At 40.9% G+C, this 23,154-nt stretch overlaps 1 protein-coding gene and 1 pseudogene across 1 annotated transcript; both read left to right on the top strand.

Annotated features, from left to right (window-relative positions):
* The first annotated feature begins 9,492 nt into the window (after positions 1 to 9,492).
* Positions 9,493 to 10,641, top strand: LOC147891087 (putative F-box protein At4g22030). The gene has a single exon (XM_087389146.1). The coding sequence runs from the start codon at positions 9,550 to 9,552 to the stop codon at positions 10,639 to 10,641; it is 1,092 nt and encodes a 363-aa protein (XP_087245272.1). The 5' UTR covers positions 9,493 to 9,549.
* Positions 10,642 to 12,034: 1,393 nt separating this feature from the next.
* On the top strand, positions 12,035 to 13,451 carry LOC147891086 (zinc finger AN1 and C2H2 domain-containing stress-associated protein 16-like; annotated as a pseudogene).
* Positions 13,452 to 23,154: the final 9,703 nt, after the last annotated feature.

Raw genomic sequence — 23,154 nt, 5'->3', positions numbered from 1 at the left:
AGACTTTAAAGCTTACTTGAGTAATGCATTCAAACTTGCATTGCTCCATCCATAGATGGTTTGCAAGTTTAGTAACTCAAGGGAGGCACGTAGAACAGAGAATGTGCACCCCTCAAACAGTGGAGTGGATGCTGCAGTAAAAAGATCATCCTGCTCCATGCTATCATCCCTCCCTTGATGGACATATAAATCTCGCACCATATCATCAAACACCTCCTCCTCCACGGCTTCATGAGGTAATGGTGGAGGGCTACTATCACCATCACTACATGCATCCGTAATGGTCCCTCTTGAAGATCCCACCTCATATCGCCGATGCTTCGCCTCCTCGCGGCGAGCATAGGGCAACATATGCGGGTATGGCACTGCATCTTGTATCAAATTAAAATGGGATCATAACTCAAACATATGAACACGCATTGGGATCTCAATCAACCTTAACTCTTTAACACTTACCATGTTTACAGTCGCATCCCATTCTCCATACTTTGAGATGTGATTGAGTGTAATCACAACAACACAAAGCAACTATAGACACGCTTGGTAGACATGCAAAATAGCACCATCACTACATGCATCCGTAATGGTCCCTCTTGAAGATCCCACCTCATATCGCCGATGCTTCGCCTCCTCGCGGCGAGCATAGGGCAACATATGCGGGTATGGCACTGCATCTTGTATCAAATTAAAATGGGATCATAACTCAAACATATGAACACGCATTGGGATCTCAATCAACCTTAACTCTTTAACACTTACCATGTTTACAGTCGCATCCCATTCTCCATACTTTGAGATGTGATTGAGTGTAATCACAACAACACAAAGCAACTATAGACACGCTTGGTAGACATGCAAAATAGCGGGCGCGTCTATAAGCATTGCTTAAATAGAGAAATTACGGGCGCTTCTAATGGCGCGTCTAATAGCGTTGCTCATCCGAATTGCTCATCCGAATCGTAGTCCTCATCCTCGTTGCGTTGGCCTGATCCCTGACCCTCATGAGCTGCACCTGATCCTTAGCCCTCATGAGCTACGCCTGATCCTTGGTCCTCGTTAAAGCCGTCTAAGCCTAATCCCTTGTCATCACCACTCACCTCCGCTGATGGGACCTTCGAGCTTTGATTCTAAGAGTGAAACCATATTATTTGGAAATTAGATTGAAACTTAAAGAATAAAACAGTTTAAAAAGTGAGATTACAAGTAGGAGTAGATTATACCGTGTGAGCAGCCACCTCAACCCAATCGACCATCACTCCCAACACCTCTTGCTTAATAAACCACAGCTTTGTTCCTATGCAAAACCCGTGTCTCATCTATGTGTTTGTGGGAAGGCGACCCATCGCAGCTTGATGTGGATCCAATTTACGAGAGTTAGATAAAGTGCATGAAATATGTAAAATGAAATATGTAAAATGAATAGAACAATACATTAAATGAGAAGAATTAGACTTACCATGGTTGCCTCGAATGCCAACCGTCCACCTGCACCGAAGTGCGAAGTACCTATGGAGCCCAACCGTCTCCTCCGTGTATTTGCATGTGTATTAACATGTCTATTTGTGCATCTACACTGAGAAAATACAGGCCCGTCTAACATTACGTTTATCAGCGCGTCTATTTACGCGTGTATTAGCGCATCTATTAGTGCATTTACACTGAGAATTAGACTTGTATTTAGATGCAAAACAGAGAATACAGAAAGTGAGATTTTGGTGTACATCATTGCTTTCCAAACATTGCCCATGATTACCAAAGCACATAATTTTAACAAAAACATCAATGCTTTTTTGCAAGCCCACATATACAAGAATTAAGTGAGGTGAGGAGAATGAGACAATATGTAAAATAGTTTTGCCAATATCAATGATGGGCTACAGTTCAATATCATCCTCAATGAGATCAAACCTTGCCAAACTATCTACTTCAAAATCCAAACAAGTGTTTAGATCTACAAATACATTCAACCCACTACTACTTGTGCTACTCATGTGCTCATCGAAATCAGCATCACAATGGTAGGCTCGTTCTCACAGGCAATGGCCTCAATATCTATATCTCCTATCTCATGATCATCCTCTTCTCTCGTATCACGGTCATCATCACGTCCATGGCCATGATTGTTGGTAAACTGAAAGGAAAGGAAAGAGTGGACACAAACTCAGAATACTTGCATTACTTGCTTGTAGAATGAAGAAGAGTGAGGTCCTTAAGTAGGCACCTCATACATGCTCACTGACATCACTGATGACTTCACAGCTCCACAATCATCTCCTCAATTTGCTCCTAGATTTTCTCAATCATACTATGTGGCTCTTCCACCACCTAACTGTGCTTGTGGGCACCTAACTGTGCCTCTAGCACTCACACATAGAAACATAAGGTGTGCCTGAGGCATACACCTTGAGATATCCCAACAAACCCCCCCTCAAGAGAATGCCTCAGGCTATGTCAAGGATACATCTAGTCTCATAGTTTCTCATGCCATCTCATGGTGGTCAAGGATAAATCTATGGCTAGGTTCTCATGCTAGCAAGGGTTCCCATGGGTGTAAGGTAAACAAAAGGGATACAAAAAGACCTTCCAATGGTTATCTCCCCTGCATGTACATGCACACAATGTCTGCAGGAGGTACCATGGAGCAAAACATACACATGGCCTACATCATAAGGTGACCAGAGGTGTTTACAAAACACACAAAACACAATAGTTTATTTCATTCATTTTGGAGGACTATCCAGGCTGAGTACCTTGACATAAAAAGAGAGATCTGGAGCATACATTAAAAGGTCTTGATGGACCACTGGCCTAGAAAATAATTAGTGTGTTTAATATAACTAATATTTAGGAAAACAAGATACATTATTGAAGGATGCATGCACATTAGATAGAGGCAATCTTATTTTGTTTGAAGCTCTTAAGATTATCAATAGATCCAACTTAGCACTTGGATTGATGATAATCCTCAAAGAGAGCAAAGTGAGGGAAAGAGGTTGTGTAAGAGAGCAAAAGAGAGAGGGCAAGAGTGCAAGAGATCAAGGGAGGACAAAATAACAAGGGGAGGAAAATTAAGGTAGCAAGGCCAAGAAAGTGATAGAAGCAATGCATCACATCCAAGGAAAAACCCTTTAACACAAGTGTCCTAGGGCCATTGTTTTGTTATGCAATTTATGTAGCGCTTGTAGTAATGCATTTTTACAATTTTAAAAATCGGTCGTTAAGAAATGCTTATGTGCTTTTTGAAAAGCATCACTAGCATGAATCGTTTAGAGTGCAAGCTACAGTAGTGTCAGTGTTGCGAGCATACCATACTGTGTGCATAAAACTTGATCGCTTGACACCAGTATTTGCCACACAATAGAGAACAGGCATGCATGTGAAAATAACTCCCACCCTATGAAATCTTTCTAATTACATGAAATGCAAATGAATTATCATGCATCGATGTAAAAGTTTAAAGATTTCCTAAAAGCTAATAACTTTCAATACACAAAAGATTCCTTCAATGCATGCAACAAATGCATGCACAAAAGATTCCTTGAATGCATGCATGCAACAAATGCGGTGATATATATATTAATGTAGGTAATACTAACTTTGCCAGTGGTAGTATATAGATTACCAGTGTAGAGTCACAATTCGAGTGGGAATAGTGATAATACCACTGATAATAATACTATCGGTAGTTGTGCTAACAATACCATTACGAATACTTGCTAAATGGTTGGTGTGACTTTTGGTCACTTCCTACTTGGTGCTTGATCTTCATCGCCTTGAAGTCCACCACTCTAGGTCAGTCCAAATAACTTCACTGTACGTCAACATGTCACTGCTGTAGTCTGAGCCTTGCCAGGAGCATGGGGAGGCTCTCCACCTTGGACGCATGCAGCATTTTTGGGGTGGTTCAGGCAGGAAGGCAGTCAAAAGCCTACCTAAAGGCAATCGGATGCCAGACTCATGCAATCAGACTACGCAGGCAGGCAAGGTCTGACAAGAGGGGATATCCAATAGGAATGCTTATCTCACCTACCAAATTTCAATCCTAACATGTGCCCATCACTCCGATAGGGTCCAATGAGCTTTCAGCTCACATGTGCCCCTAAATCCAATTGCCTCCAGTAGGAATCTGCTTGACGGAATGCTATCATAACCTATCTCAGTGCACCCACCCAATCAACCATGGGGATTGGGAGAGAATCCCGTTGGGATGGATTTCATGACTTTCATGACTATTTCATGACTGTTTCATTACTTTCTTATGATGCCAAGGTTCAGGGATGGTGTGTGTATGATGGTATGTGAAGACGAAAAGGGACAATGATTAATCTTCTAAAAGTAAGTGAAGATGGAAGTTCTTGGGTAGCTAATAGACTTTAATCTCAATTAGATTTCATCTCCCTCTCTCACCCTTTTGGATTTCCTTAAAAAATAGACTAAATGCAGTAAATTATATTCAAAGTATAACTAGATGTACCTACCATGTCATGTATATTATTTAGGATCTCCCACTTTTCCATGAGAAGTATGTAATGGCTCTCGCTATGGCTCTAGCTTATTTTGAACTCATTTTTAACTTGACAATTAAAAAAATTTCCTTTCTTCACATTGCTTCCCAAATAAAATTTAAGATAAATTAGTAAACTATTTGTCACTATTCTATAAATGAAATCTAAATGAAGCATTGTTAAAAAAATGTATACTTACTTCCATTTGATGTCAATATCAGGCTAGTAAACATTCATGAAGAGATTTTTTGGAGGCATTATTAAAAACCATGTTTCCAATTGCAACATCAATTGTGATATGTGTGTCCACTTGTACCCTCATCATGGGAAGGCTAAGAGGAGGGAGGTGTAGGCAATTGGGAGAGGACAGGGTGCATCTAGTGATATTGCGCAGTGTGACCTAGTAGTTGGGAGGGACCTAGTAGGATCTGAGGAAGGCATTATTAACAACAATGCCTCCAATTGCAATATCAATTGTGATATGTGTGCCCACTTATACCCTCATCATGGGATTAGGATCTGAGAGAGGCTATGAGGAGGGAGGTGTAGGCAAATGGGAGAGGACCGGGTGCATCTAGTGATATTGTGGGGTATAACCTAGTAGTTGTAAAGTAACAATTATTTTTCCTAAGGAGGCAAGTTCCTCCATCGGATTCTTTCCCTTTCTAGGGACACGTGTCTCCCAACAAACTCATCTTATCCTTTGATTGTCACAAGGATTTCCCAAGGTCTTGATGGACCAGTGGTCTAAGAAATAGTTAGTGTGTTTAATAGCCAATCTCTAAGCAAAGAGTATACATTATTGAAGGATGCATGCACATTAGATAGACACAATCTTACATTGTTTGATAATTAATCTCTTAATATTATCCATAGATCCAAATTAGCACTTGGATTGCTAATAATCCTCAAAGAGAGCAAAGTGTGGGAAAGAGGTCATGCAAGAGAGCAAAAGAGAGGAAAAGATTGCAAGAGATCAAGGGAGGGGGAAATATCAAGGGGAGGAAAAAAAAAGGTAGGAAGGCCAAGGAAGCGACAGAACCGATGCATCACTTCCAAGGGAAAAACATATAATATAAGTGTCCTAGGGCCATCATTTTGTGATGCAATTTATGCAGCACTTTTAGTGATGCATTTTTGCAATTTTAAAGAATGGTCACTAAGCAATGCATATGTTTTTTGAAAAGCATCACTAGCATGCATTGTTTAAAGTGCTAGCTATAGTAGTGTTCATTAGCTATGCTAGATTTATATCATTTGAGGATGTCTCATAGATAGTCCTTTAGATAACTCCAATTTTGGATCATCTTGTTTTCAAAAGTGGCGTATCTAGGATGTGCATGCATTGTTGTAGAGTTGTTATGTTTTTCAATCCTCTTTGATTGACTGCTTCTTTGTGACAAAAATAGGAGAGATGATCAATGATTTTTATTGTAATAACTTGAAAATAAGGTTTCATAACTATGGCTCCCATGTTGATGAATGTATTTTGAACATTCTCTAACAACAACCACTTTTTATACGCACCACATCTATTAGCCTTTTGATTTTATAATCTTTGAAGGCACCTTGAGTTTCTACCTACATTGACAAAGATGATAATGTCACTATCCTAAAAATGTTTAGCCTGACTTTCATGACTTTCTGATGATGTTAAGGTTCAAGGATGGTGTGTGTATGATGGTGTAGAAAGATGAAAAGGGAAAATGATTATTCTTCTAAAAGTAAATGAAGATGGAAGTTCTTGGGTCCCTAATATACTTTAATCTAGATTTCATCTCCTTCTCTCCCCCCTTTGGCTGTTGTGATGTACCTACCATGTCATGTATATTATTTAGGAGCTCCCACATCTCCATGAGAAGTGTGTAATGGCTCTAGCTTATTTTGGACTCATTTTTTATCTTGACAATGAAAACTTTTGCTTTCTTCACATTGCTTCCTACATAAAAGTTAAGATAAATTAGTAAACTATTTGTCACTATTCTAGAATTCAAATCTAAATGAAGCATTGGTTAAAAAAGGTATACTTACTTCCATTTGATGTCAATATCAGGCTAGTAAACATTCTTCCATGGATGAAGATATTCTTTGGAGGCATTGTTAACAACAATGCCTCCAATTGCAACTTCAATTGTGGTATGTGTGTCCACTTGTACCCTCATCATGGGATTAGGATCTGAGGAAGGCTATGAGGATGGAGGTGTAGGCAGTTGGGAGAGGACTGGGTGCATCTAGTGATAATGCAGGGTATGACCACTAAGTAGTTGTAAAATAACAATGATGTTTCCTAAGGAGGCAAGCTCCTCCATCAGATTCTTGCCCTTTCTAGGGACATGTGTCTCCCAACAAACTCATCCTATTATTTGATTGCCACAAGGATTTCCCAAGGTCTTAATGGACTAGTAGTCCAATAGAGCAAAGTGCGGGAAAGAGGTCATGCAAGATAGCAAAAGGGAGGGCAAGATTGCAAGAGATGAAGAGAGGGAAAAATAACCAGGGAAGGAAAAAAAAGGCAGCAAGGCCAAGGAAGTGACATAAGCAATGCATCACTTCCAAGGAAAAAACATATAATATAAATGTCCTAGGGCCATCGTTTTGTGATGCAATTTATGCAACGCTTTTAGTGATGCATTTTAACAATTTTAAAGAACGGTCACTAAGCAATGCTTATGTGTTTTTTTTAAAGCATCACTAGCATGCATCATTTAGAGTGCAAGCTATAGTAGTCTTCATTAGCTATGCTAGATTTATATCATTTGAGGACGTCTCATAGATAGTCCTTTAGCTAAGTCCTCAGACTTTGATTTTGCATCGTCTAGTTTTCAAAAGTGGCATATCTAGGATGTGCATGCATTGTTGTAGAGTTGTTATGTTTATCAATCCTTTTTGAACGACTGCTTCTTTGTGACAAAAATAGAAGAGATGCTCAATGAATTTCCTTGGAATAACTTGAATATAAGGTTCCATAACTATGGCTCCCATCTTGACGAATGTATTTTGAACATTCTCTAACAACATCCACTTTTTATATGCACCACATCATTAGCCTTTTGATTTTATAATCTTTGAAGGCATCTTGAGTTTCTACCTACATTGAGAAGATGATAATGTCATGTGGTGCCATCTTGCATGCATTTTAGTGAGTGCTCAACACTTCTAGTTTAGATATCTACTCGCTTGTATCTAGTCTATAGCACTTCTTATTGAAGTTGTCAATGTTAATAATTATTGAATTCCTTACTTCAATGAAGATATCCGCTTAAGTCACTATGCTGCTTCATCCATGCTCATCTCTCCACGTAGCCATATGATAGGCTGCCTAGGGTGTCGAGCCTTCCTCTGAGGTATGAGAAGGACCATTTGACATTCAATTTTTAGATGTTGTTAGTTTCTGGAGGTCCATAAAAGAAGAAGCTTTTAGTCATCACCAAGTTGTGAATTGAAAGAGGTGATGATTTCAAAAACAAACCCATAAATTGTAGTTTTAACGAGCATCTACTCTTTTCCCCCCCCCAAAGAAACTAAACTTCTAATAAAGCTTTTAAAAACCAACCATACAATCTAGTATCCCAAGGTGTTGAGTATGGGAGAAAAGGAACCAAAAACTTGCTAAAGTGAACTAGCTTGTTGTAGAGAACCCAGCTCACTAGCTAGGTAATCTTTGGAATAGGGGCTAACAACCCGCGGGGGCTGGAGCTATACAACTAGGGAATCCCTCGTGCTATGAAAATGTCAAAGAGACCTACATGCCATGCCTTGCAATGCCCACCTTTTGGTGGTCGCTCAAGAACCCAAAGTCTCGTGATTCTAGGTGGATCATAGGATGTAGATAATGTCTTGCAAGATGGTGACCAAAGTGGCCAAGGGTTGCTCGAAATTGCACCTTAAATTGCCATGTATTCACAAATGTGGAAGTGGAGCACTCCATGTAAGAAAGGAAAGATGACAAGAAAGCTAGGTCAATCTAGGATTGTTCCACATATGAATAAGTATTCTATGTGAAGGTTTGTAATGCACACCAAACTCACCCTTGGAATGGTGAGAGCTTTCGTTAGGCAAAATATGTTAGCACAATGCTTCTTAGCTCACATTTTGGCGATCTTAGTAGGGAGTGTTGATGTTAGGTGTGCTAGTGAGGGAATATGGTGGGATAAGTTATCATGAGTATAATAGTAGGCAAACGTGAATTATAAACAATAAAAGCTTTAAAAGTGATTGGACGAAAGCGTTGTTCCATTTGAATTGCTTAGTCATGTGTGCAAGGTGGTATTATTGTCATTACCCTACTTAGCATACTTGAGTCCTTGTCTTTACTTGCACCGTGACACCAACTACTCACACATCACCTACTAAGTATAATGCCTATGTCTCAAAAGTTTGTGCACAAGTACCAATCGCTCTCGCAGTCACATGAGAATTCATAAAACTACCAAGACTAGTAGACTAGCAAGAAATTCGAGAAAAATGGGACGATGACCCTTTACAAATGGCCACTCATTCTCTTTTGTATACTACCTCCCTCTAATGCTTCGCAGGTATTCCATGCCAAATGCATTACGAATACTTGCTAAAATGGTTGGTGTGACTTTTGGTCACCTTTGCTTGGTGCTCGATCTTCTTCGCCTTGAAGTCTTCATTGTAGGTCAGTCCGAATGATTTGACTATAGGTCAGCGTGTCACTGTTGGAGTCCAAGCCTTGCCAAGAGCACGCTCTGAGTGCACCCTCCCAATCAACCATGGGGAGTGGGAGTGAATCCCGTTGGGATGGCTTTGAATTGGAAGAATACAAAACCACCAAAAAGAAAGTTGAAAGGCAAGAAAGGCGAGTGCCCGTCGAATTTCAATGCGAGGGGCACGGTCAAACTTATAATCACGACTGAGCCTCTTTTCAATATATTCAAAGGTGGAGACAGTCAACGGCCGCTGTGCCTCTCATCACAGCGCGTCATTTTCGGCCAGGAATGCCCAGCTTCCACAACGTCTTGAGGATGCTCCCTCGTCCACTTCATCAACATCCCCCCCCACCGGTAATATCTACACGTCCATGAAGGCGGACCATCTGGCTTTCTGGGACAACCATGATGGCCTTGTAGGAAATATTGCCCCAGGAGTCAGGCGCGACTCGGAGGAGGAAGAAGATTCGATGGCGGTAGCAGAATTGCACTTGTTAGCAAACCTAGCAGCGGATCGAGCCGAGATGCACTCCATCCTCGCCCAACAGCGGGACAATTGCAACAAGCTCTTCCAGAACACCCTCACCGCGGCCACCATGGCTGCGACCGTCCTGGCGGGCCTGGATGGACAGCAACATAGCTTGAGCTTAAGCTTGCCCACCTTCTTCTTGGATGCAGGGTGTGCTTTCATGATGTCCGTCGTCAACCAGTTTCAACCGTCTCAGTTGGCGGAAGAACAGCGAACTGCCTCTCGCCTCTTCAAGAAGCTCGTCAATGACATCCAATTCGCACTGCAACTCCCTCCTCATCTAAGGCAACGCACCGCAGCACTGCTTAAAGATTCTAGGGGCAGGCTCCAAGCCCTGGACAGGGCATACCCTATGCCATTGACGCCCGGTGGGCTGCCCAAGTTCCCGCCTCGAGTCGTTCCTCCGATTCTGAGCGACCCTCCTTCCGCAGTACCATCAGAGCCGGCCTGCCAGAGCAACGGGTGGAACGACTCCATCGCTCGCGATTTAAGAGACGTAGCCACCCTGCTTCACGATTCCGACATCCAAACTTACACCAATTGGGCCACCAATGTCCAGAAGGTCAACAAGTGTCTGGCTATAGCGGCGCCCTTGTTTGCCATCTCCGGGGCTGCGCTCAATGCTATAGACGGTTTCGCGTGGAGCAGCAGCACTAACCTGGGCGTGCACGCAGCCATCTGCAGCCTTGTTGCAGCCTTTGCTGGGAGCTTTTCGCACGACATGCAACTAGGAATGGTGTTCGAGCTCTATAGGAATTCTGCGGGCTACTATGGAGAAATTAAGGCCTCCATCGACAAAAACCTGCAGGTTCCCCCAGAAGAACGGGAAAATGGGGTTCTGTTCCGCCAAAGGGTAGCTTACGAGTTGGGTCGCGAAGGTGGGCTGCTGCCCATCGTGCCCCAAGGCGCCAAGGCCGCAGGAACTCTCTTCTGATCTGCTTGGCCGCCCTTGTATAGAAATGCCTCTCAAGGAATTGTATAGAAACCTCACACTTTTATTCTTTAAAGATTTTATTAGCATCATTTTGAAGATCTTGAATTGGTGGAACAGTCGAGAGTTTAACATTTTTCTTCAAAAAGATGGGCTAAAGATGTAATAACTTTAAAAACGTTTAGGGATATATCGATTATAGAAAGCATTTGCATTTGAAATATATCTACACCTAATACATTCTGTAAATAGTATGGATCATAGGGAACCGAGTACAACTTTTTGAATGGATATCTGTGCATGCTTTACAAGCCATTTTTTATCTATGTCCTAGGCCATTTTCTACATGCAAACTTATGAACGTATTGGATAAGTCATATGGTGTTATACTTGATTCTAGTATTGATATTACTGATTTTAACTTTGTAAAAGAACCTATGTTAAATCCTATTCTACCACAAAACACAAAATATTGCATCTTCAAAATGTATTGAGAAATAATTGGGTTCCATTCTCTTAGAAATTTATCGATGAATAGCCATGAAGAGAAACTTAGTTGTAATCGTCTTTTATGCTAACATAGGAAGCACGTTCTCTCCTTTCAATAAGTGACCTTTTCATATTTGTAAAGTAAATTATATGTTAAAGTAGAAGCACCTACTTTATTATCCTATTGTAGATCAGAGTGTTAAAAGTGACTTGAACTTCACCAATTCGAATAATCTGCAAACAAAATATCAAGGTTGTTAACACTTCATATTTTTCATGAAAAATTTATGACATCTTTAGTTTATGTTGGTACCAAATTTGAATATAGCATATAGTAATTTGAATGTAGCATATAGCATTTCGATCCAAAAATTATAAGACCAAGGAATGTACCCTTCCTTGGGTTCATATGAATTTGTATCTAGCACATAGCAATTTGAGTTTAACAAATAGTACTTTGCATTTGGGACATAGAACTTTGCACTTGTTTTATACTTTAGCAAAACTTGTCTTCTTATTCATTTTAATTTGCATTTCCCACAAAGCACTTTTAATTTTCCACATAGCATTTTGAATCTGGCATACAGCACTTTGCATTTGGCTTATAGTACTTTGCATTTAGCACATAACCACACATTGTGTGAGGGGAGAGTTGGCATGCTTCCTCTCTAAAAATTATAAGACCAAGGAACATGCCCTTCCTTAGGTTCAGATCAATTTGTATCTAGCACATAGGAATTTGAGTTTAATACATAACACATTGCATCTGTTACATTGCACTTTGCACTTGTCATATACTTCAACATAATTCATCTTCTTGTTCATTTTAATTTGCATTTGCCATAGACCTGGGTCAACACTGCTTCTCTTGTCTAGCTTCTCAGATAGCTTGGATGTAGAGCCAAACATGGGTACTCCTGAGTTTCCCGACTTGGGTCAACACTGCTCCATCCAGGACTGCAACCTCCTTGACTTCCTCCCCTTCAAATGTGATGTCTGCCACTAGGTATGTCCGGAGATCATTTTGCACCCTAACGGATTCGAGGATTTGTTTTGCTTTGCTAATTAGCCTTCTTGATCACCTATATCAATCGGTATTTGTAAATATAAAAACATGCCCAAGGCTTTTTTATGTGTGCACCTTAACTTTTCATAGTTTTCGTGTTGCTCGGCCACCCAACCCAGTATGATATTATTTTCTGGTAGAGTTTGACAATGCCTCTCTCTTTCTTCAATGTTAGTTTTTAGCCTTTTAAAGGATGTCACTTCGGATTCCACTTTAGTTTCCTTGTACTTTCCAAGTATCTTTGGCATTCAATCCAAAAGGTTGATGCAGCACGCTAATCTTCCTTGGCGAGCTCCAGATCAGAACTGTATCAATTTATGTGGGGAAGATCTCCGTAAAATGTTATGTTTTGACCTCTAGGACTGTTAGACATTTTTTATCCATTCTTACCGCTCTCTGTCTTGCAGGTTTTTTGTTTTGATCATCGCTTGTATAGTAAGCACCATTGTTCAAAGGCAATGGACAAAGATGTTACTGTTCTAGTTTGCCCCATTTGCACCAAGGCAGTTCGCTTAGTGCCAAACGAAGATCCCAATCTTACATGGGAGGAACATGTGAGAATGAATTGTGATCCAAGCAATTATGCACGAGTACATAAAAAACCTCGACGTCCTGTACGTGGTTGCAGAGAAAGTCTTACTTTCTCTAATAAGATGGTGTGCAAAGACTGTAAGCAGGAGGTCTGTTTGAAACACCGATTTGGTCCAGATCATGATTGCAAGGAAACAGGGAAAAGAGGACCTTCTTTTGCAGATCGTTTTGTACAATCTTTTCGAGAAAGAGCTTCCATTATACCTGGACAAGGTTCGACTTCGTCAATAGATGCTGTCCGAACAGGGTTGCAATCAGTAGCCTCAACCATTCAATCTTCTGTAGAGGCTGGTGTAAGTAAATTTAATACTCTCACCACTAGCATGCTAATGCAGTGGGAGGGATGACCAATAAAGGCCAATTAGAGAAACCTGGACAGGGATCCAAAGCAATTAGACCACTCATATCCAAATCCATAGAGGTGTGTCCTCAGTGTGGGGCACAATTTTCCATGGTATCACTTTTGATTCAACACGTTGAAAGTGCTCATAGCTCAGCCAAGAGTGGTATCAATCAACAAATTGTTGATTTATGTCCAAAGTGTGGGAGGGGTTTTCAAGATCCTATCTCCTTGGTTGATCACGTTGAAAGAGACCATGGTGGCACATCAATGGATCATTTGGAGCAATGACTTTTAACCTTTACATGGTTGAATATCTCAACTCTTTGTCCTGCTGGGGATATTGATACCCCTGTCGGGTAGGAAGCATGTGGGTGAGTGGGGAAACCTAGAAAAAAAGGAAAAGGTTTGACGTATGGGCATTCCAATTCATTTATTATTTAAAGGAAATTTTAAACTTAAATGACACTCTGGTCTTTTAAAGTATCTGATAAAATGCTATGGATAACTCCTCAGCATTTTAAGTTCTTGTTTTTTTATTGGATTTGTGCCGTATTATTCAATTTACATGAGTAATCAAAAATGCGTATTAACAACTTGCTAAGGATTGACTTGGTTATACGCGTTCACGCATGGGGGTGATCTCTCTTAAGAATCTGAGCTTTAAGTCATCATTTGGATATATTTATACATAGGAAGCACAATAATATTGATTCTTTTCCTAAAAGTGTTGTTCAAGGATGAACAAGAAGGGGAAAGAGAAGAATAGTTCTGCACACTATGCTAAAATTATACTTTTGGGTGGCAAAGGGGGGATGCTATACTACTTAGGGAGATGGGTCGTAGGATTTGAAGGCTCAGTTTGCCCCATTGGCCTACTGAAGAGCCTTTGGCAGAGCTTGATAATCTTGTGTGTGCATATATCTATGGATGAATGATGCTGGTAGATGAGAATCTGATTAGCATCGTTATTAAACAAGTATTTGTTTCCCATGCTCATGAACAATGACTTCTCTTGTATGCAACTTATCTCAAAAGCATGTAGACTATGCTTGATTCTAGACACTTGTGCATGTTTGTATAGTAGGATTGTAGAATCCAGAATGAACTGAATCGAACAATCAAAGCTTAATAGTGTATCAAAGTGACATTAGCTTTCACCCCAACATTGGCCACATTTGGAGACTTTGGTTGGTTGTGAAATGCTGAAGTTAAAAGCTTTTGTCCAAAGTTCTATTGAAGGGCAAGCTGCTCCCTCCAAACTGACTTAAGTGAAGACCTTGCTGCATAGCTGTTGTTTGAACTGAGGAAAGAAGGGTCAATCTCTCACATGCGAGCCCCCAAACTAGGAGGACAAAGAGGCTCAATCCCTGGCAAATCCTAGCTAAGAGTTTGGGGCTGCCAATTGGGAAGCACATGGACTGCCACGTAGTAGATCAAGCTGCCACATGGGCAGATCTACATGCACGGGTGCTTGCCATATGTGCAGCTCCATAGGCGGCCATGGGGAGGGAGACCTGTTATAGATCTGGCTGCCACATAAGCATATCTGCCAACGTTGTGTGAGCAGAGAAGAACTACCACCCCACCTGGACCCTGGCACTCTTCCATCTATGCAGGCTCTAATCAGTATGTTGACATCCAAGTGTACCCATGTATAATGGATAGCCTTCTCTCTAGGCTCTGGTGTATCTTAGTATATATTACCAGTCCTTCCCCTAGAAAGTCTCAACAAAGTTGCTTGATGAGGACGACAAGGTACGATTTTCATTCTAGAAGGGGAAAGACGGAGCAATTGTACCCCTATTTGGAAGGGGCTGTGTGCATGCGAGGGCCAAATGGGGCTTAAGTAGGGCATCGAAGCCCTTGTAGAAGAGCCACTTTGGGTCGGCCATGTCCAAGTCGGTCTGGGGGAGCAGGTAGGTTGGCATATGGGGACAAAGGTTGGCCCAGCTAGAGGCCTGGTTGGCCCTGTTTGGAGGACCAGATGGCCAAATACAGGATGGGAAGGTTCCTCACTTACAAAGGGGCCGATTTCTCCCATTCACTTCATCTATTATGGAGGCTCAAGCCACTGAAGCTCTCTAGAGGCGCGTGGAAAAGGGAGGAAACATGTTACGTAGGGGCTGGACCATATTCCACTTTTGGTGCTCAATTAGAATAGAACTTTTGGCCAGCTCTGAGGCTGTCCACTTGGAGCTCAACATTGATGTTTCACACATTCAGGATCACAGTCATGAAGTTCTGCTGCATACATTGCTGAGTGCTCTCACCAAATGGGAGCCATGTGTGGCGTGATGGCTGGACGGAGTTGGCACACTACCAACTAGGCTACATGCAAGTGCGAGAAGGCATCCCATGACTGACCGCATTGAGGGTAGATGGAGCATTTCGCGGGGCAGCCCACTCTCGGGTTGCAGGACCCGTTTAGAGTCCCAGATGATCCCGGATGGCTCTATTTTGTGCCACGGTTCTATCATGTGGTCGGTGGCCTATTTCGGGACCGACCCCCAGTCGGCCGTTTTGGGCGGACTGGCTCGGTCACCCAATTGGGTCTAACTAACTACAACTGGCGGCTATATAAGAGCAAGCCCGTGAATCCCATTTCATCACTGGCTACAACAACCCTGATTCCTTAGCATCCAGCCTCTGTCCTCTACTGTTTCTAGCTCGCCATCAAAGCTTCTTTCACAGGAGCGCACGGCTAGGAGGCAGCGCCATCTATTGTATCAGTTCTACAGTAATCACATTTTTGATTCTCCATACTATCTGCTTTTCTCTCTTGCATACGAGATCCTATTATCTGTTGAGCACAAACGTTGTATTGTTTTCTTACAGAACATGGGTTGCATATTCACATAATCACGTGAATTTTCTTGTGATTACATGTCATAATGGCATATTTCATGTGATCATGGGCATCATCAGGCCTTTGCACTATCACGTGGCCTTGAGCTTGAAACTGGATATATACCGACGATAGTAATTTCTCAATACTACTAGTGGTATTGTTAGCAAAACTACCGATAGTATTATTACCGGTGGTATTATCACTATTCCGACCCAAATTGTGACTCTACTAGTGGTAATCTATATACTTCCACCGATAGAGTTAGTATTATCGACAATAATATATAAATTATTGCATTTGCTGCATGCATTGAAGGAATCAATATTTGTGCATGCATTTGTTGCATGCATTGAAGGAATATTTTGTGCATTGAAAGTTCTTAGCTTTTAGGAAATCTTTAAAATTTTCGATTGGTGCATGACAATTCCTTTGCATTTCATGTAATTAGAAAAATAAAGAATGCATAGTGTGGGAGTTATTGTCACATATGCATGCATGCCTACTCACTATTGTGTGGCAAATACTGGTGTCAAAGCGATCAATCTTTATGCACACACAGTAAGGTCTACTCGCACGCATGGCTTGAACCACTAGCACTAAGGGAAAAGTAGGGGAAGAGATAAGTAAGAGCGAGCGCAAAAGAGTGGTGAGAAGCATTTGAGAGGACTTTTTTGTTAAGGTGTGCAACATGGAGGAGAGAGATGGAATCAACCATGCCTAGTCAAGCGGGAGTCAACAATATGAAGAGGGGGGTTTTTCATGACCATAAGAGCAGTTTGCAGTATGAAGGTCATGATGACCTTGCCAACCGGGTGCAATGGCAGACAGATGCCATGCTTTGGGTTGACATCTTTATCATCTTCTTCAATAACAAGTGTTATAGACTAGATAAAAGGGAGCATATATCTAAATTAGAAGTATTGAGCACTAACTAAAATGCATGCAAGATGGCACCACATGACAGTATCATCTTCTCAATGTGGGTAGAAACTCAAGATGCCTTATCAAAAGGCTAATGATGTGGTGTGTATAAAAAGTGGTTGTTGTTAGAGAATGTTCAAAATACATTCATCACCATGGGAGCCGTAGTTATGGAGCCTCTTATAAAGTTATTACAATGAAATTCATTGATCATCTCTCCTATTTTTATCACAAAGAAGGAGTCATTCAAAACGAATTAACCTACAACAACACATGCACATCGTAGATATGCCACTTTTGAAACTAAACGATGCAAAATCTGAGTTCGACAAGTTATCTAAAGGTCTACCTATGAGAGACCCTCAAATGATATAAATCTAGCATAGTTAATGAACACTACTATAGCTTGCACTCCAAACGATGCATGCTAGTGATGCTTTTCAAAAAACACATAAGCAATGCTTAGTGACCAATTCTTAAAATTGTAAAAATGCAGCAATAAAAGCATTGCATAAATTGCATCATGAAACAATGGCCCTAGGACACTTGTGTTATAGGGTTTTTCCTTGGAAGTGATGCATTTTTTAAGTCACTTCCTCGGGCTTCTTGCCTTATTTTTCTTCCCCTTGTTATTTTTTCCCTCCCTTGATCTCTTGCACTCTTGCCCTCTCTTTTGCTCTCTTGCAATGACCTCTTTCCCTCACTTTGAGCACTCTCTTTTATGATTGTCATCACTCCAAGTGCTAATATGGATCTACTGATAATATTAAGAGCTTTATCAAACATCATAAGATAGCCTCGATCTAATGTGCAGGCATCCTTTAATAATGTATCCTCATTTGCTAGAGATTGGCTATTAAACACACGAACTATTTCTTAGACCTGTGGTGCATCAAGACCTTGGGAAAGCCTGTGACAATCAAAGAATAAGATGAGTTTGTTGGGAAGCAATTGTCCCTAGAAAGGGCAAGAAGCTGATGTCAGAGCTTGCCTCATTAAGAAACATCATTGTTAATTTACAACTACTAGGTCATAATCTGATAGTATAATCTACCACACAATATCACTAGATGCACCCAGTCCTCTCCCAGCTACCTACTCCTCCCTCCTCATAGCCTTCCTCAAATACTAATACCATTATGAGGGTACAACTGGACACATATATCACAATTGATATTGTAATTGGAGGCATTTTTGTTAATAATGCCTCCGAAAAATCCCTTCATCCATGGATGAATGTTTCCTAGCCTGAAATGGACATCAAATGGAAGTATGTCTATCTTCTTTTAAAAATGCTTCATTTAAATTTGAATTATAGAATAGTGACTAAATGCTATCAGGTGGCCTTGACCTAGAAACCGGAGATATACTGGCGGTAGTAATTTCTCAATACTACCAGCGGTATTGTTAGCATAACTGTCGGTAGTATTACTACCAGTGGTATTATCACTATTCTTGCCCCGAATTGTGACTCTACCCATGGTAGTCTATATAGTACCGGTAGTAGAGTTAGTATAACCAGCGGTAATATATAAATACCGCATTTGTTGCATGCATGCATTGGAAGAATCCATCACTACTACACACATGCCTTGTTCCGATGATTAAGTGCCGACTTAGCGCGTGCGGTGTGGTAATCATTGGTGCTTACGGCGGGTTTAAAAAAGGTCGAACTGTTGTAAATAGTTCTAAACCATTTTACATCAAGAATGAAAATACTTAATCGTCTGAAATCAATTTCATAGATTTTGCATATGGCCCCACAATAATCCAATTGCAATGAGATAAGATTGGTATTCGAAGCACTTTCTCGGCTATCTTGTGTGAAGTTAGCCATGACTCCACAATCATATGTGACTCTCTTTGAATCGATGTGTTCCATGCAAAAATGTCATCCATATGACCATAATGCATTGTACTTTTTGTATTGCAAAAGAGCATCATTAAAACAATGAGGATGCATCTATTTTATAGCATATATTGCCACAAATAACTTAATTACGTCGAGGTAAGAAACTTACATGCATCATACATCCAAATGATAACTCTCGCTTGTGCTCGTTTATTGTCTCTCCATCGTGTTGGGCTTTTCATAGAGCCACTTGTAGCCAATCAAGTGACATGTGAGTGGGGAGAAGGGTGGGATCTTGTGGATATGGTTGTGCTTGCTTGTGCATGTGCATTTATTCTTTCTGCTTTGGCCGCTTCATATCTCTCAATCCACTTTTGTATCTCCTTGCTATTGAGGACACAAAACTTATTGAATTTCTCCATTTTCTCTTCGCTCATCTTTCTTTCAATCCCTTTTCCTTGGGGAACCTCGCCAACGATGCGATCATCATCCTTGTTATGCTAAGCCTGCGGCATATCGGGATCCATGGATGCAAGAAACTCCATGATATATACTAATGAATCTTGTACAAGCCATCCCTCTGTCATGCTTGCTTCCGGTCTTGCTCTCTGCCTTACAAATCCCTTCAAAGTTTTCATAAATCGCTCGAGAAAAAACATCCACTGACTATGAACGGTACTTATAATGGCCACCTCATCAACTATCACTACAAGGCACAGGCTGTTTGTCAACGAAAATACCGACCTTTCTTTTCATTGAAAGTTTTTTTAAGGGGCACAAAGTTCGTTATTTAGCGTCCCTATATAGCCACTCTGGTAAAGGTCAGTATATAGCGACCCTTAACAGAACTTTAAAAAACATTAGTGGGGCAAAACAGGGCCACAGCAAGCCCTATTTTGCCCCACTAATGTTTTTTTTTTTTTTGGCATTACAAAAGAATGTTAACAAGCACACAGGCGAGATAAAACTCTCAAACCTTGTTTGTTATAAAATTTCCCTTGTGAAAGGGGTGCTACAAATTTGCTCAAATGAGCCGAGAGACAAAAGCCCTATAACTGATGTATGATATGCATTTGGATATGCTTTCAAAGGGTCTTAAAAAAGAAACTTTATAGTAGCTAGAGCTCTGTCCCTAACGGGGTGAGATTACAAGTAGGAGTAGCCATGGTAGAGAACCAGGTAGGCAGAAAGATCAAAGTTGCCAGATAAGATAAAGGAGGCGAATACAAGTTTTTAACATATGAACTTTTGCAAAAGTAATGGCATTCAAAATCGATTCGCATGTGTAGATACTCATCAGTAGAATGCAATAGCTAAAAGGAAGAATGAGACTTAGCAAACAATGCTAGAGCAATGCTCGATGAGAAGCATTTTTTGGATCAGTATTGGACAGAAGCAATTCACACTGCAAACTACTTGCTTAATCAGCTTTTGACTAAACCAATTCAAGGTAAGGGACCGCTTTAATGGGCGAACAGCCCAACCGTTGGGATGTACCTGGCATTTACCTTGGGCATGATAACTGTCACCTTATGAGGCATTCATGGATGCAAACCACACATTGGGCTTCTTCGCATATTTGGTTGCATAGAATATGCCCACATTCATGATGATCGTCGTCGCTGATGTTGGATGAAACTCACATAAATGCATCATGGTTGGCTACAGTGAAGAGAGCAAAGCATACCAGCTCTACAATCCCATCAACGGAAAGGTCATAATCTCTAGAGATGTAGTTTTTGATGAAAAATCAAAATGGAAAACATCAAATCCACTGGAGATGATCACACTGATTACTTAGTCACGTACAGAGAAGGTTGATGAAGAAGAGCAAGAATTACTAGAGGAACTTCCAAAAGTACAACAACTCAAACGGTCTACCAAAGAAAGCAGACCGCCAACAAGGTTGACATATGCTTAGGAAGGAAAGCAATTTAGATTGAAACCACCAAGTGTGCTCTTATGACTACCATCATGGCTATAGAAGAGCCAGTGGACTTTGAGGATGCAATTGATAAGCCAGAATGGCAAACTGCTATGAATGAAGAGATGGATGCTTTGTACAAAAACAACACTTGGGATTTATGTGACCTTCCACCAAGAAAAAAGACCATTGCAAACAAATGGGTTTACAAAGTAAAGTACAATCTAGATGGCAGCATTGAAAGATACAAAGCCAAACTAGTTGCAAAAGGTTTTGCACAACAATATGGTCAAGATTATGATGAGACTTATGCTCCAGTAGCAAAGATTTTTGATATCACTTAGCAAATAGAAATGTGTACCAGCTAGATGTGAAAAATGCTTTCTCAATGATTGCTTAGATGAGGAAGTCTACATGCAATGACTAGTAGGGCATGTTGAACAAGGAAAAGAGAATTAAGTTTGGCATCTCAAGAAAAGTTTTTACGGCTTAAAGCAAGCACCCAAAAGTTGGTACAACAGAATTGACATGTATTTTGCTAATCTGGGATATATCAAGTCCAATGCAAATCATACTCTCTATTACAAAGTTCAAGGAGAAGACATTACTATTGCACTTTTGTATGTAGATAATCTGACTGTGAATGAGAGCTTCATAAACAAGTTGAAACAAGACTTACCTGCAGAGTTCGACATGAAAGATTTTGGACTTATGCACTATTATCTTGGTGTTCGGTTTTGGAGAGACTCAAGCAGCACCTTCACGAGCCTGCAAAATATGTGTATAGTCTGTTAAAGAAGTTTCATATGGCAGATGCAAGATTGTAGTGACCCCCATGGAGTAGAGTTTGAAACTTACTAAAGACCCAGAAAAGCCTACAGTCAATGACAAGTACGATTTGTAGCTCATTGGATCTCTTATATATGTGAGTATCATAAGGCTAGAGATTTGTTATGCGATAAGTTCACTTGTACAGTTTATGGCAAATCCAAAACAAAATCTCAATGGAACGCAGCCAAGAGAATCTTAAGGTGCAGCAGAGGTACAAGACAGTTTGGAATAGAATTCAAAGGAAGTCATCCAAGGTTGCATGGATACCGTAATAGTGACTATGCTAGAGTTCATGAGACCAGGAGATCTACACACCTTAGTCAAGGTGCTATATCATGGTTGTTAAATAAGCAACCAACAGTTTCTTTGTCTTCAATTGCAGCAAAATATAGGGCACTCACGACATGTGCATGTGAGGCTATATGGCTCAAAATACTATTATAAAAAATAGATTACTTTGATGAGTCTAAGCCCACAACAATATACTGTGGTAATCAATTGGCTCAACCATTGGCCAAGAATCTAGTATATCACTCCAGGACAAAGCACATTGATATCAGAGGGCACATCATCAGAGAAAGAGTGTTAATTCGTGACATCACATTGCAACATTGTGACACCAAAGACAATGGGGCAAATATCTTTACCAAATCACTTGGGAAAGAGCTTTTTTAGAAACACCGACAAGGTCTTAGAGGAACATTAAAGGAATGTGGTGGAATGTAATGTTCAAGCCTTCTTCCATTCGCCATAATCTGAAGGACAAATTAATGTAATGGGAGCATACCTAGGGTCCTAAGGTCTATGGTTGTGAGTGTGTGAATACATGGTGTGCTTGGTTAGGTGTCAATAGGTGTGATTGAGTGAATCTAGGTGTGTGGTGTGTGATTGAGAGATTCATGGAGGTGGTGGCTTGATTATAGGATCTTGGTGGCTTCTGTTGTGACATCACATATGATGTACACTGGATATAACATGGTGCCTATATAATGGCCCTCTATTCATGAATAAACGATCTCTCTTTTCATCACCTTGTCTTCGTGCTACTCCAACATAATCATTATCTTGAGGGAAGGCCTATTCCATGATGTTGATCTTGAGGGAAGGTGTCGAAGATTCATCTCAACATCATCCATGTGATCATAATGTGCATATCACTAACACAAAGAGTGCTAAAAAGGCACAAGGGTTGGAAACCCTAACCCTAACCCCAAACAGGTTTGTATAAGCTTGTGCCCTCTCTCCTCATCTCCACTCGTCTCCTCTTCCTCTTCATATTTGTTCACACATCCTTCACGTGGGGCGATCAAACTTATCGTGCCTGGAAATTAGCTTACGGCGGCTGGTGGCTTTGAGCGGATTTCTGGGAACTTTGCCCAAACCATCCTCTATACGTAAAGGTTCGAGCTCTACTTGATTTCATCTGTGCCGTCCGATCTGGCCACTTCAGAACGAGAATAGACCTCCCCCATTCGTATTAAATGCATCGCGCCCCTAATTGGTAATAAATGTCGAAATGTTGCCCGACTCGCCTGCCATGCGATTTGCCACTCGCTTATTGTGGTGCATCATGTGGCGAGACTATCCGACACATTGATCATGCGATTGCACCATGTCATCGGCATGGTTGTGCTAGTCATGCGCTGCCTAT

Source organism: Dipteris shenzhenensis, chromosome 18 (assembly GCF_047967505.1).
Source record: "Dipteris shenzhenensis isolate YYH24624 ecotype China chromosome 18, Dip_SZ_1.0, whole genome shotgun sequence".
Lineage (NCBI taxonomy): Eukaryota > Viridiplantae > Streptophyta > Polypodiopsida > Gleicheniales > Dipteridaceae > Dipteris > Dipteris shenzhenensis.
This window is presented reverse-complemented; position numbering and strand designations above follow the sequence as displayed.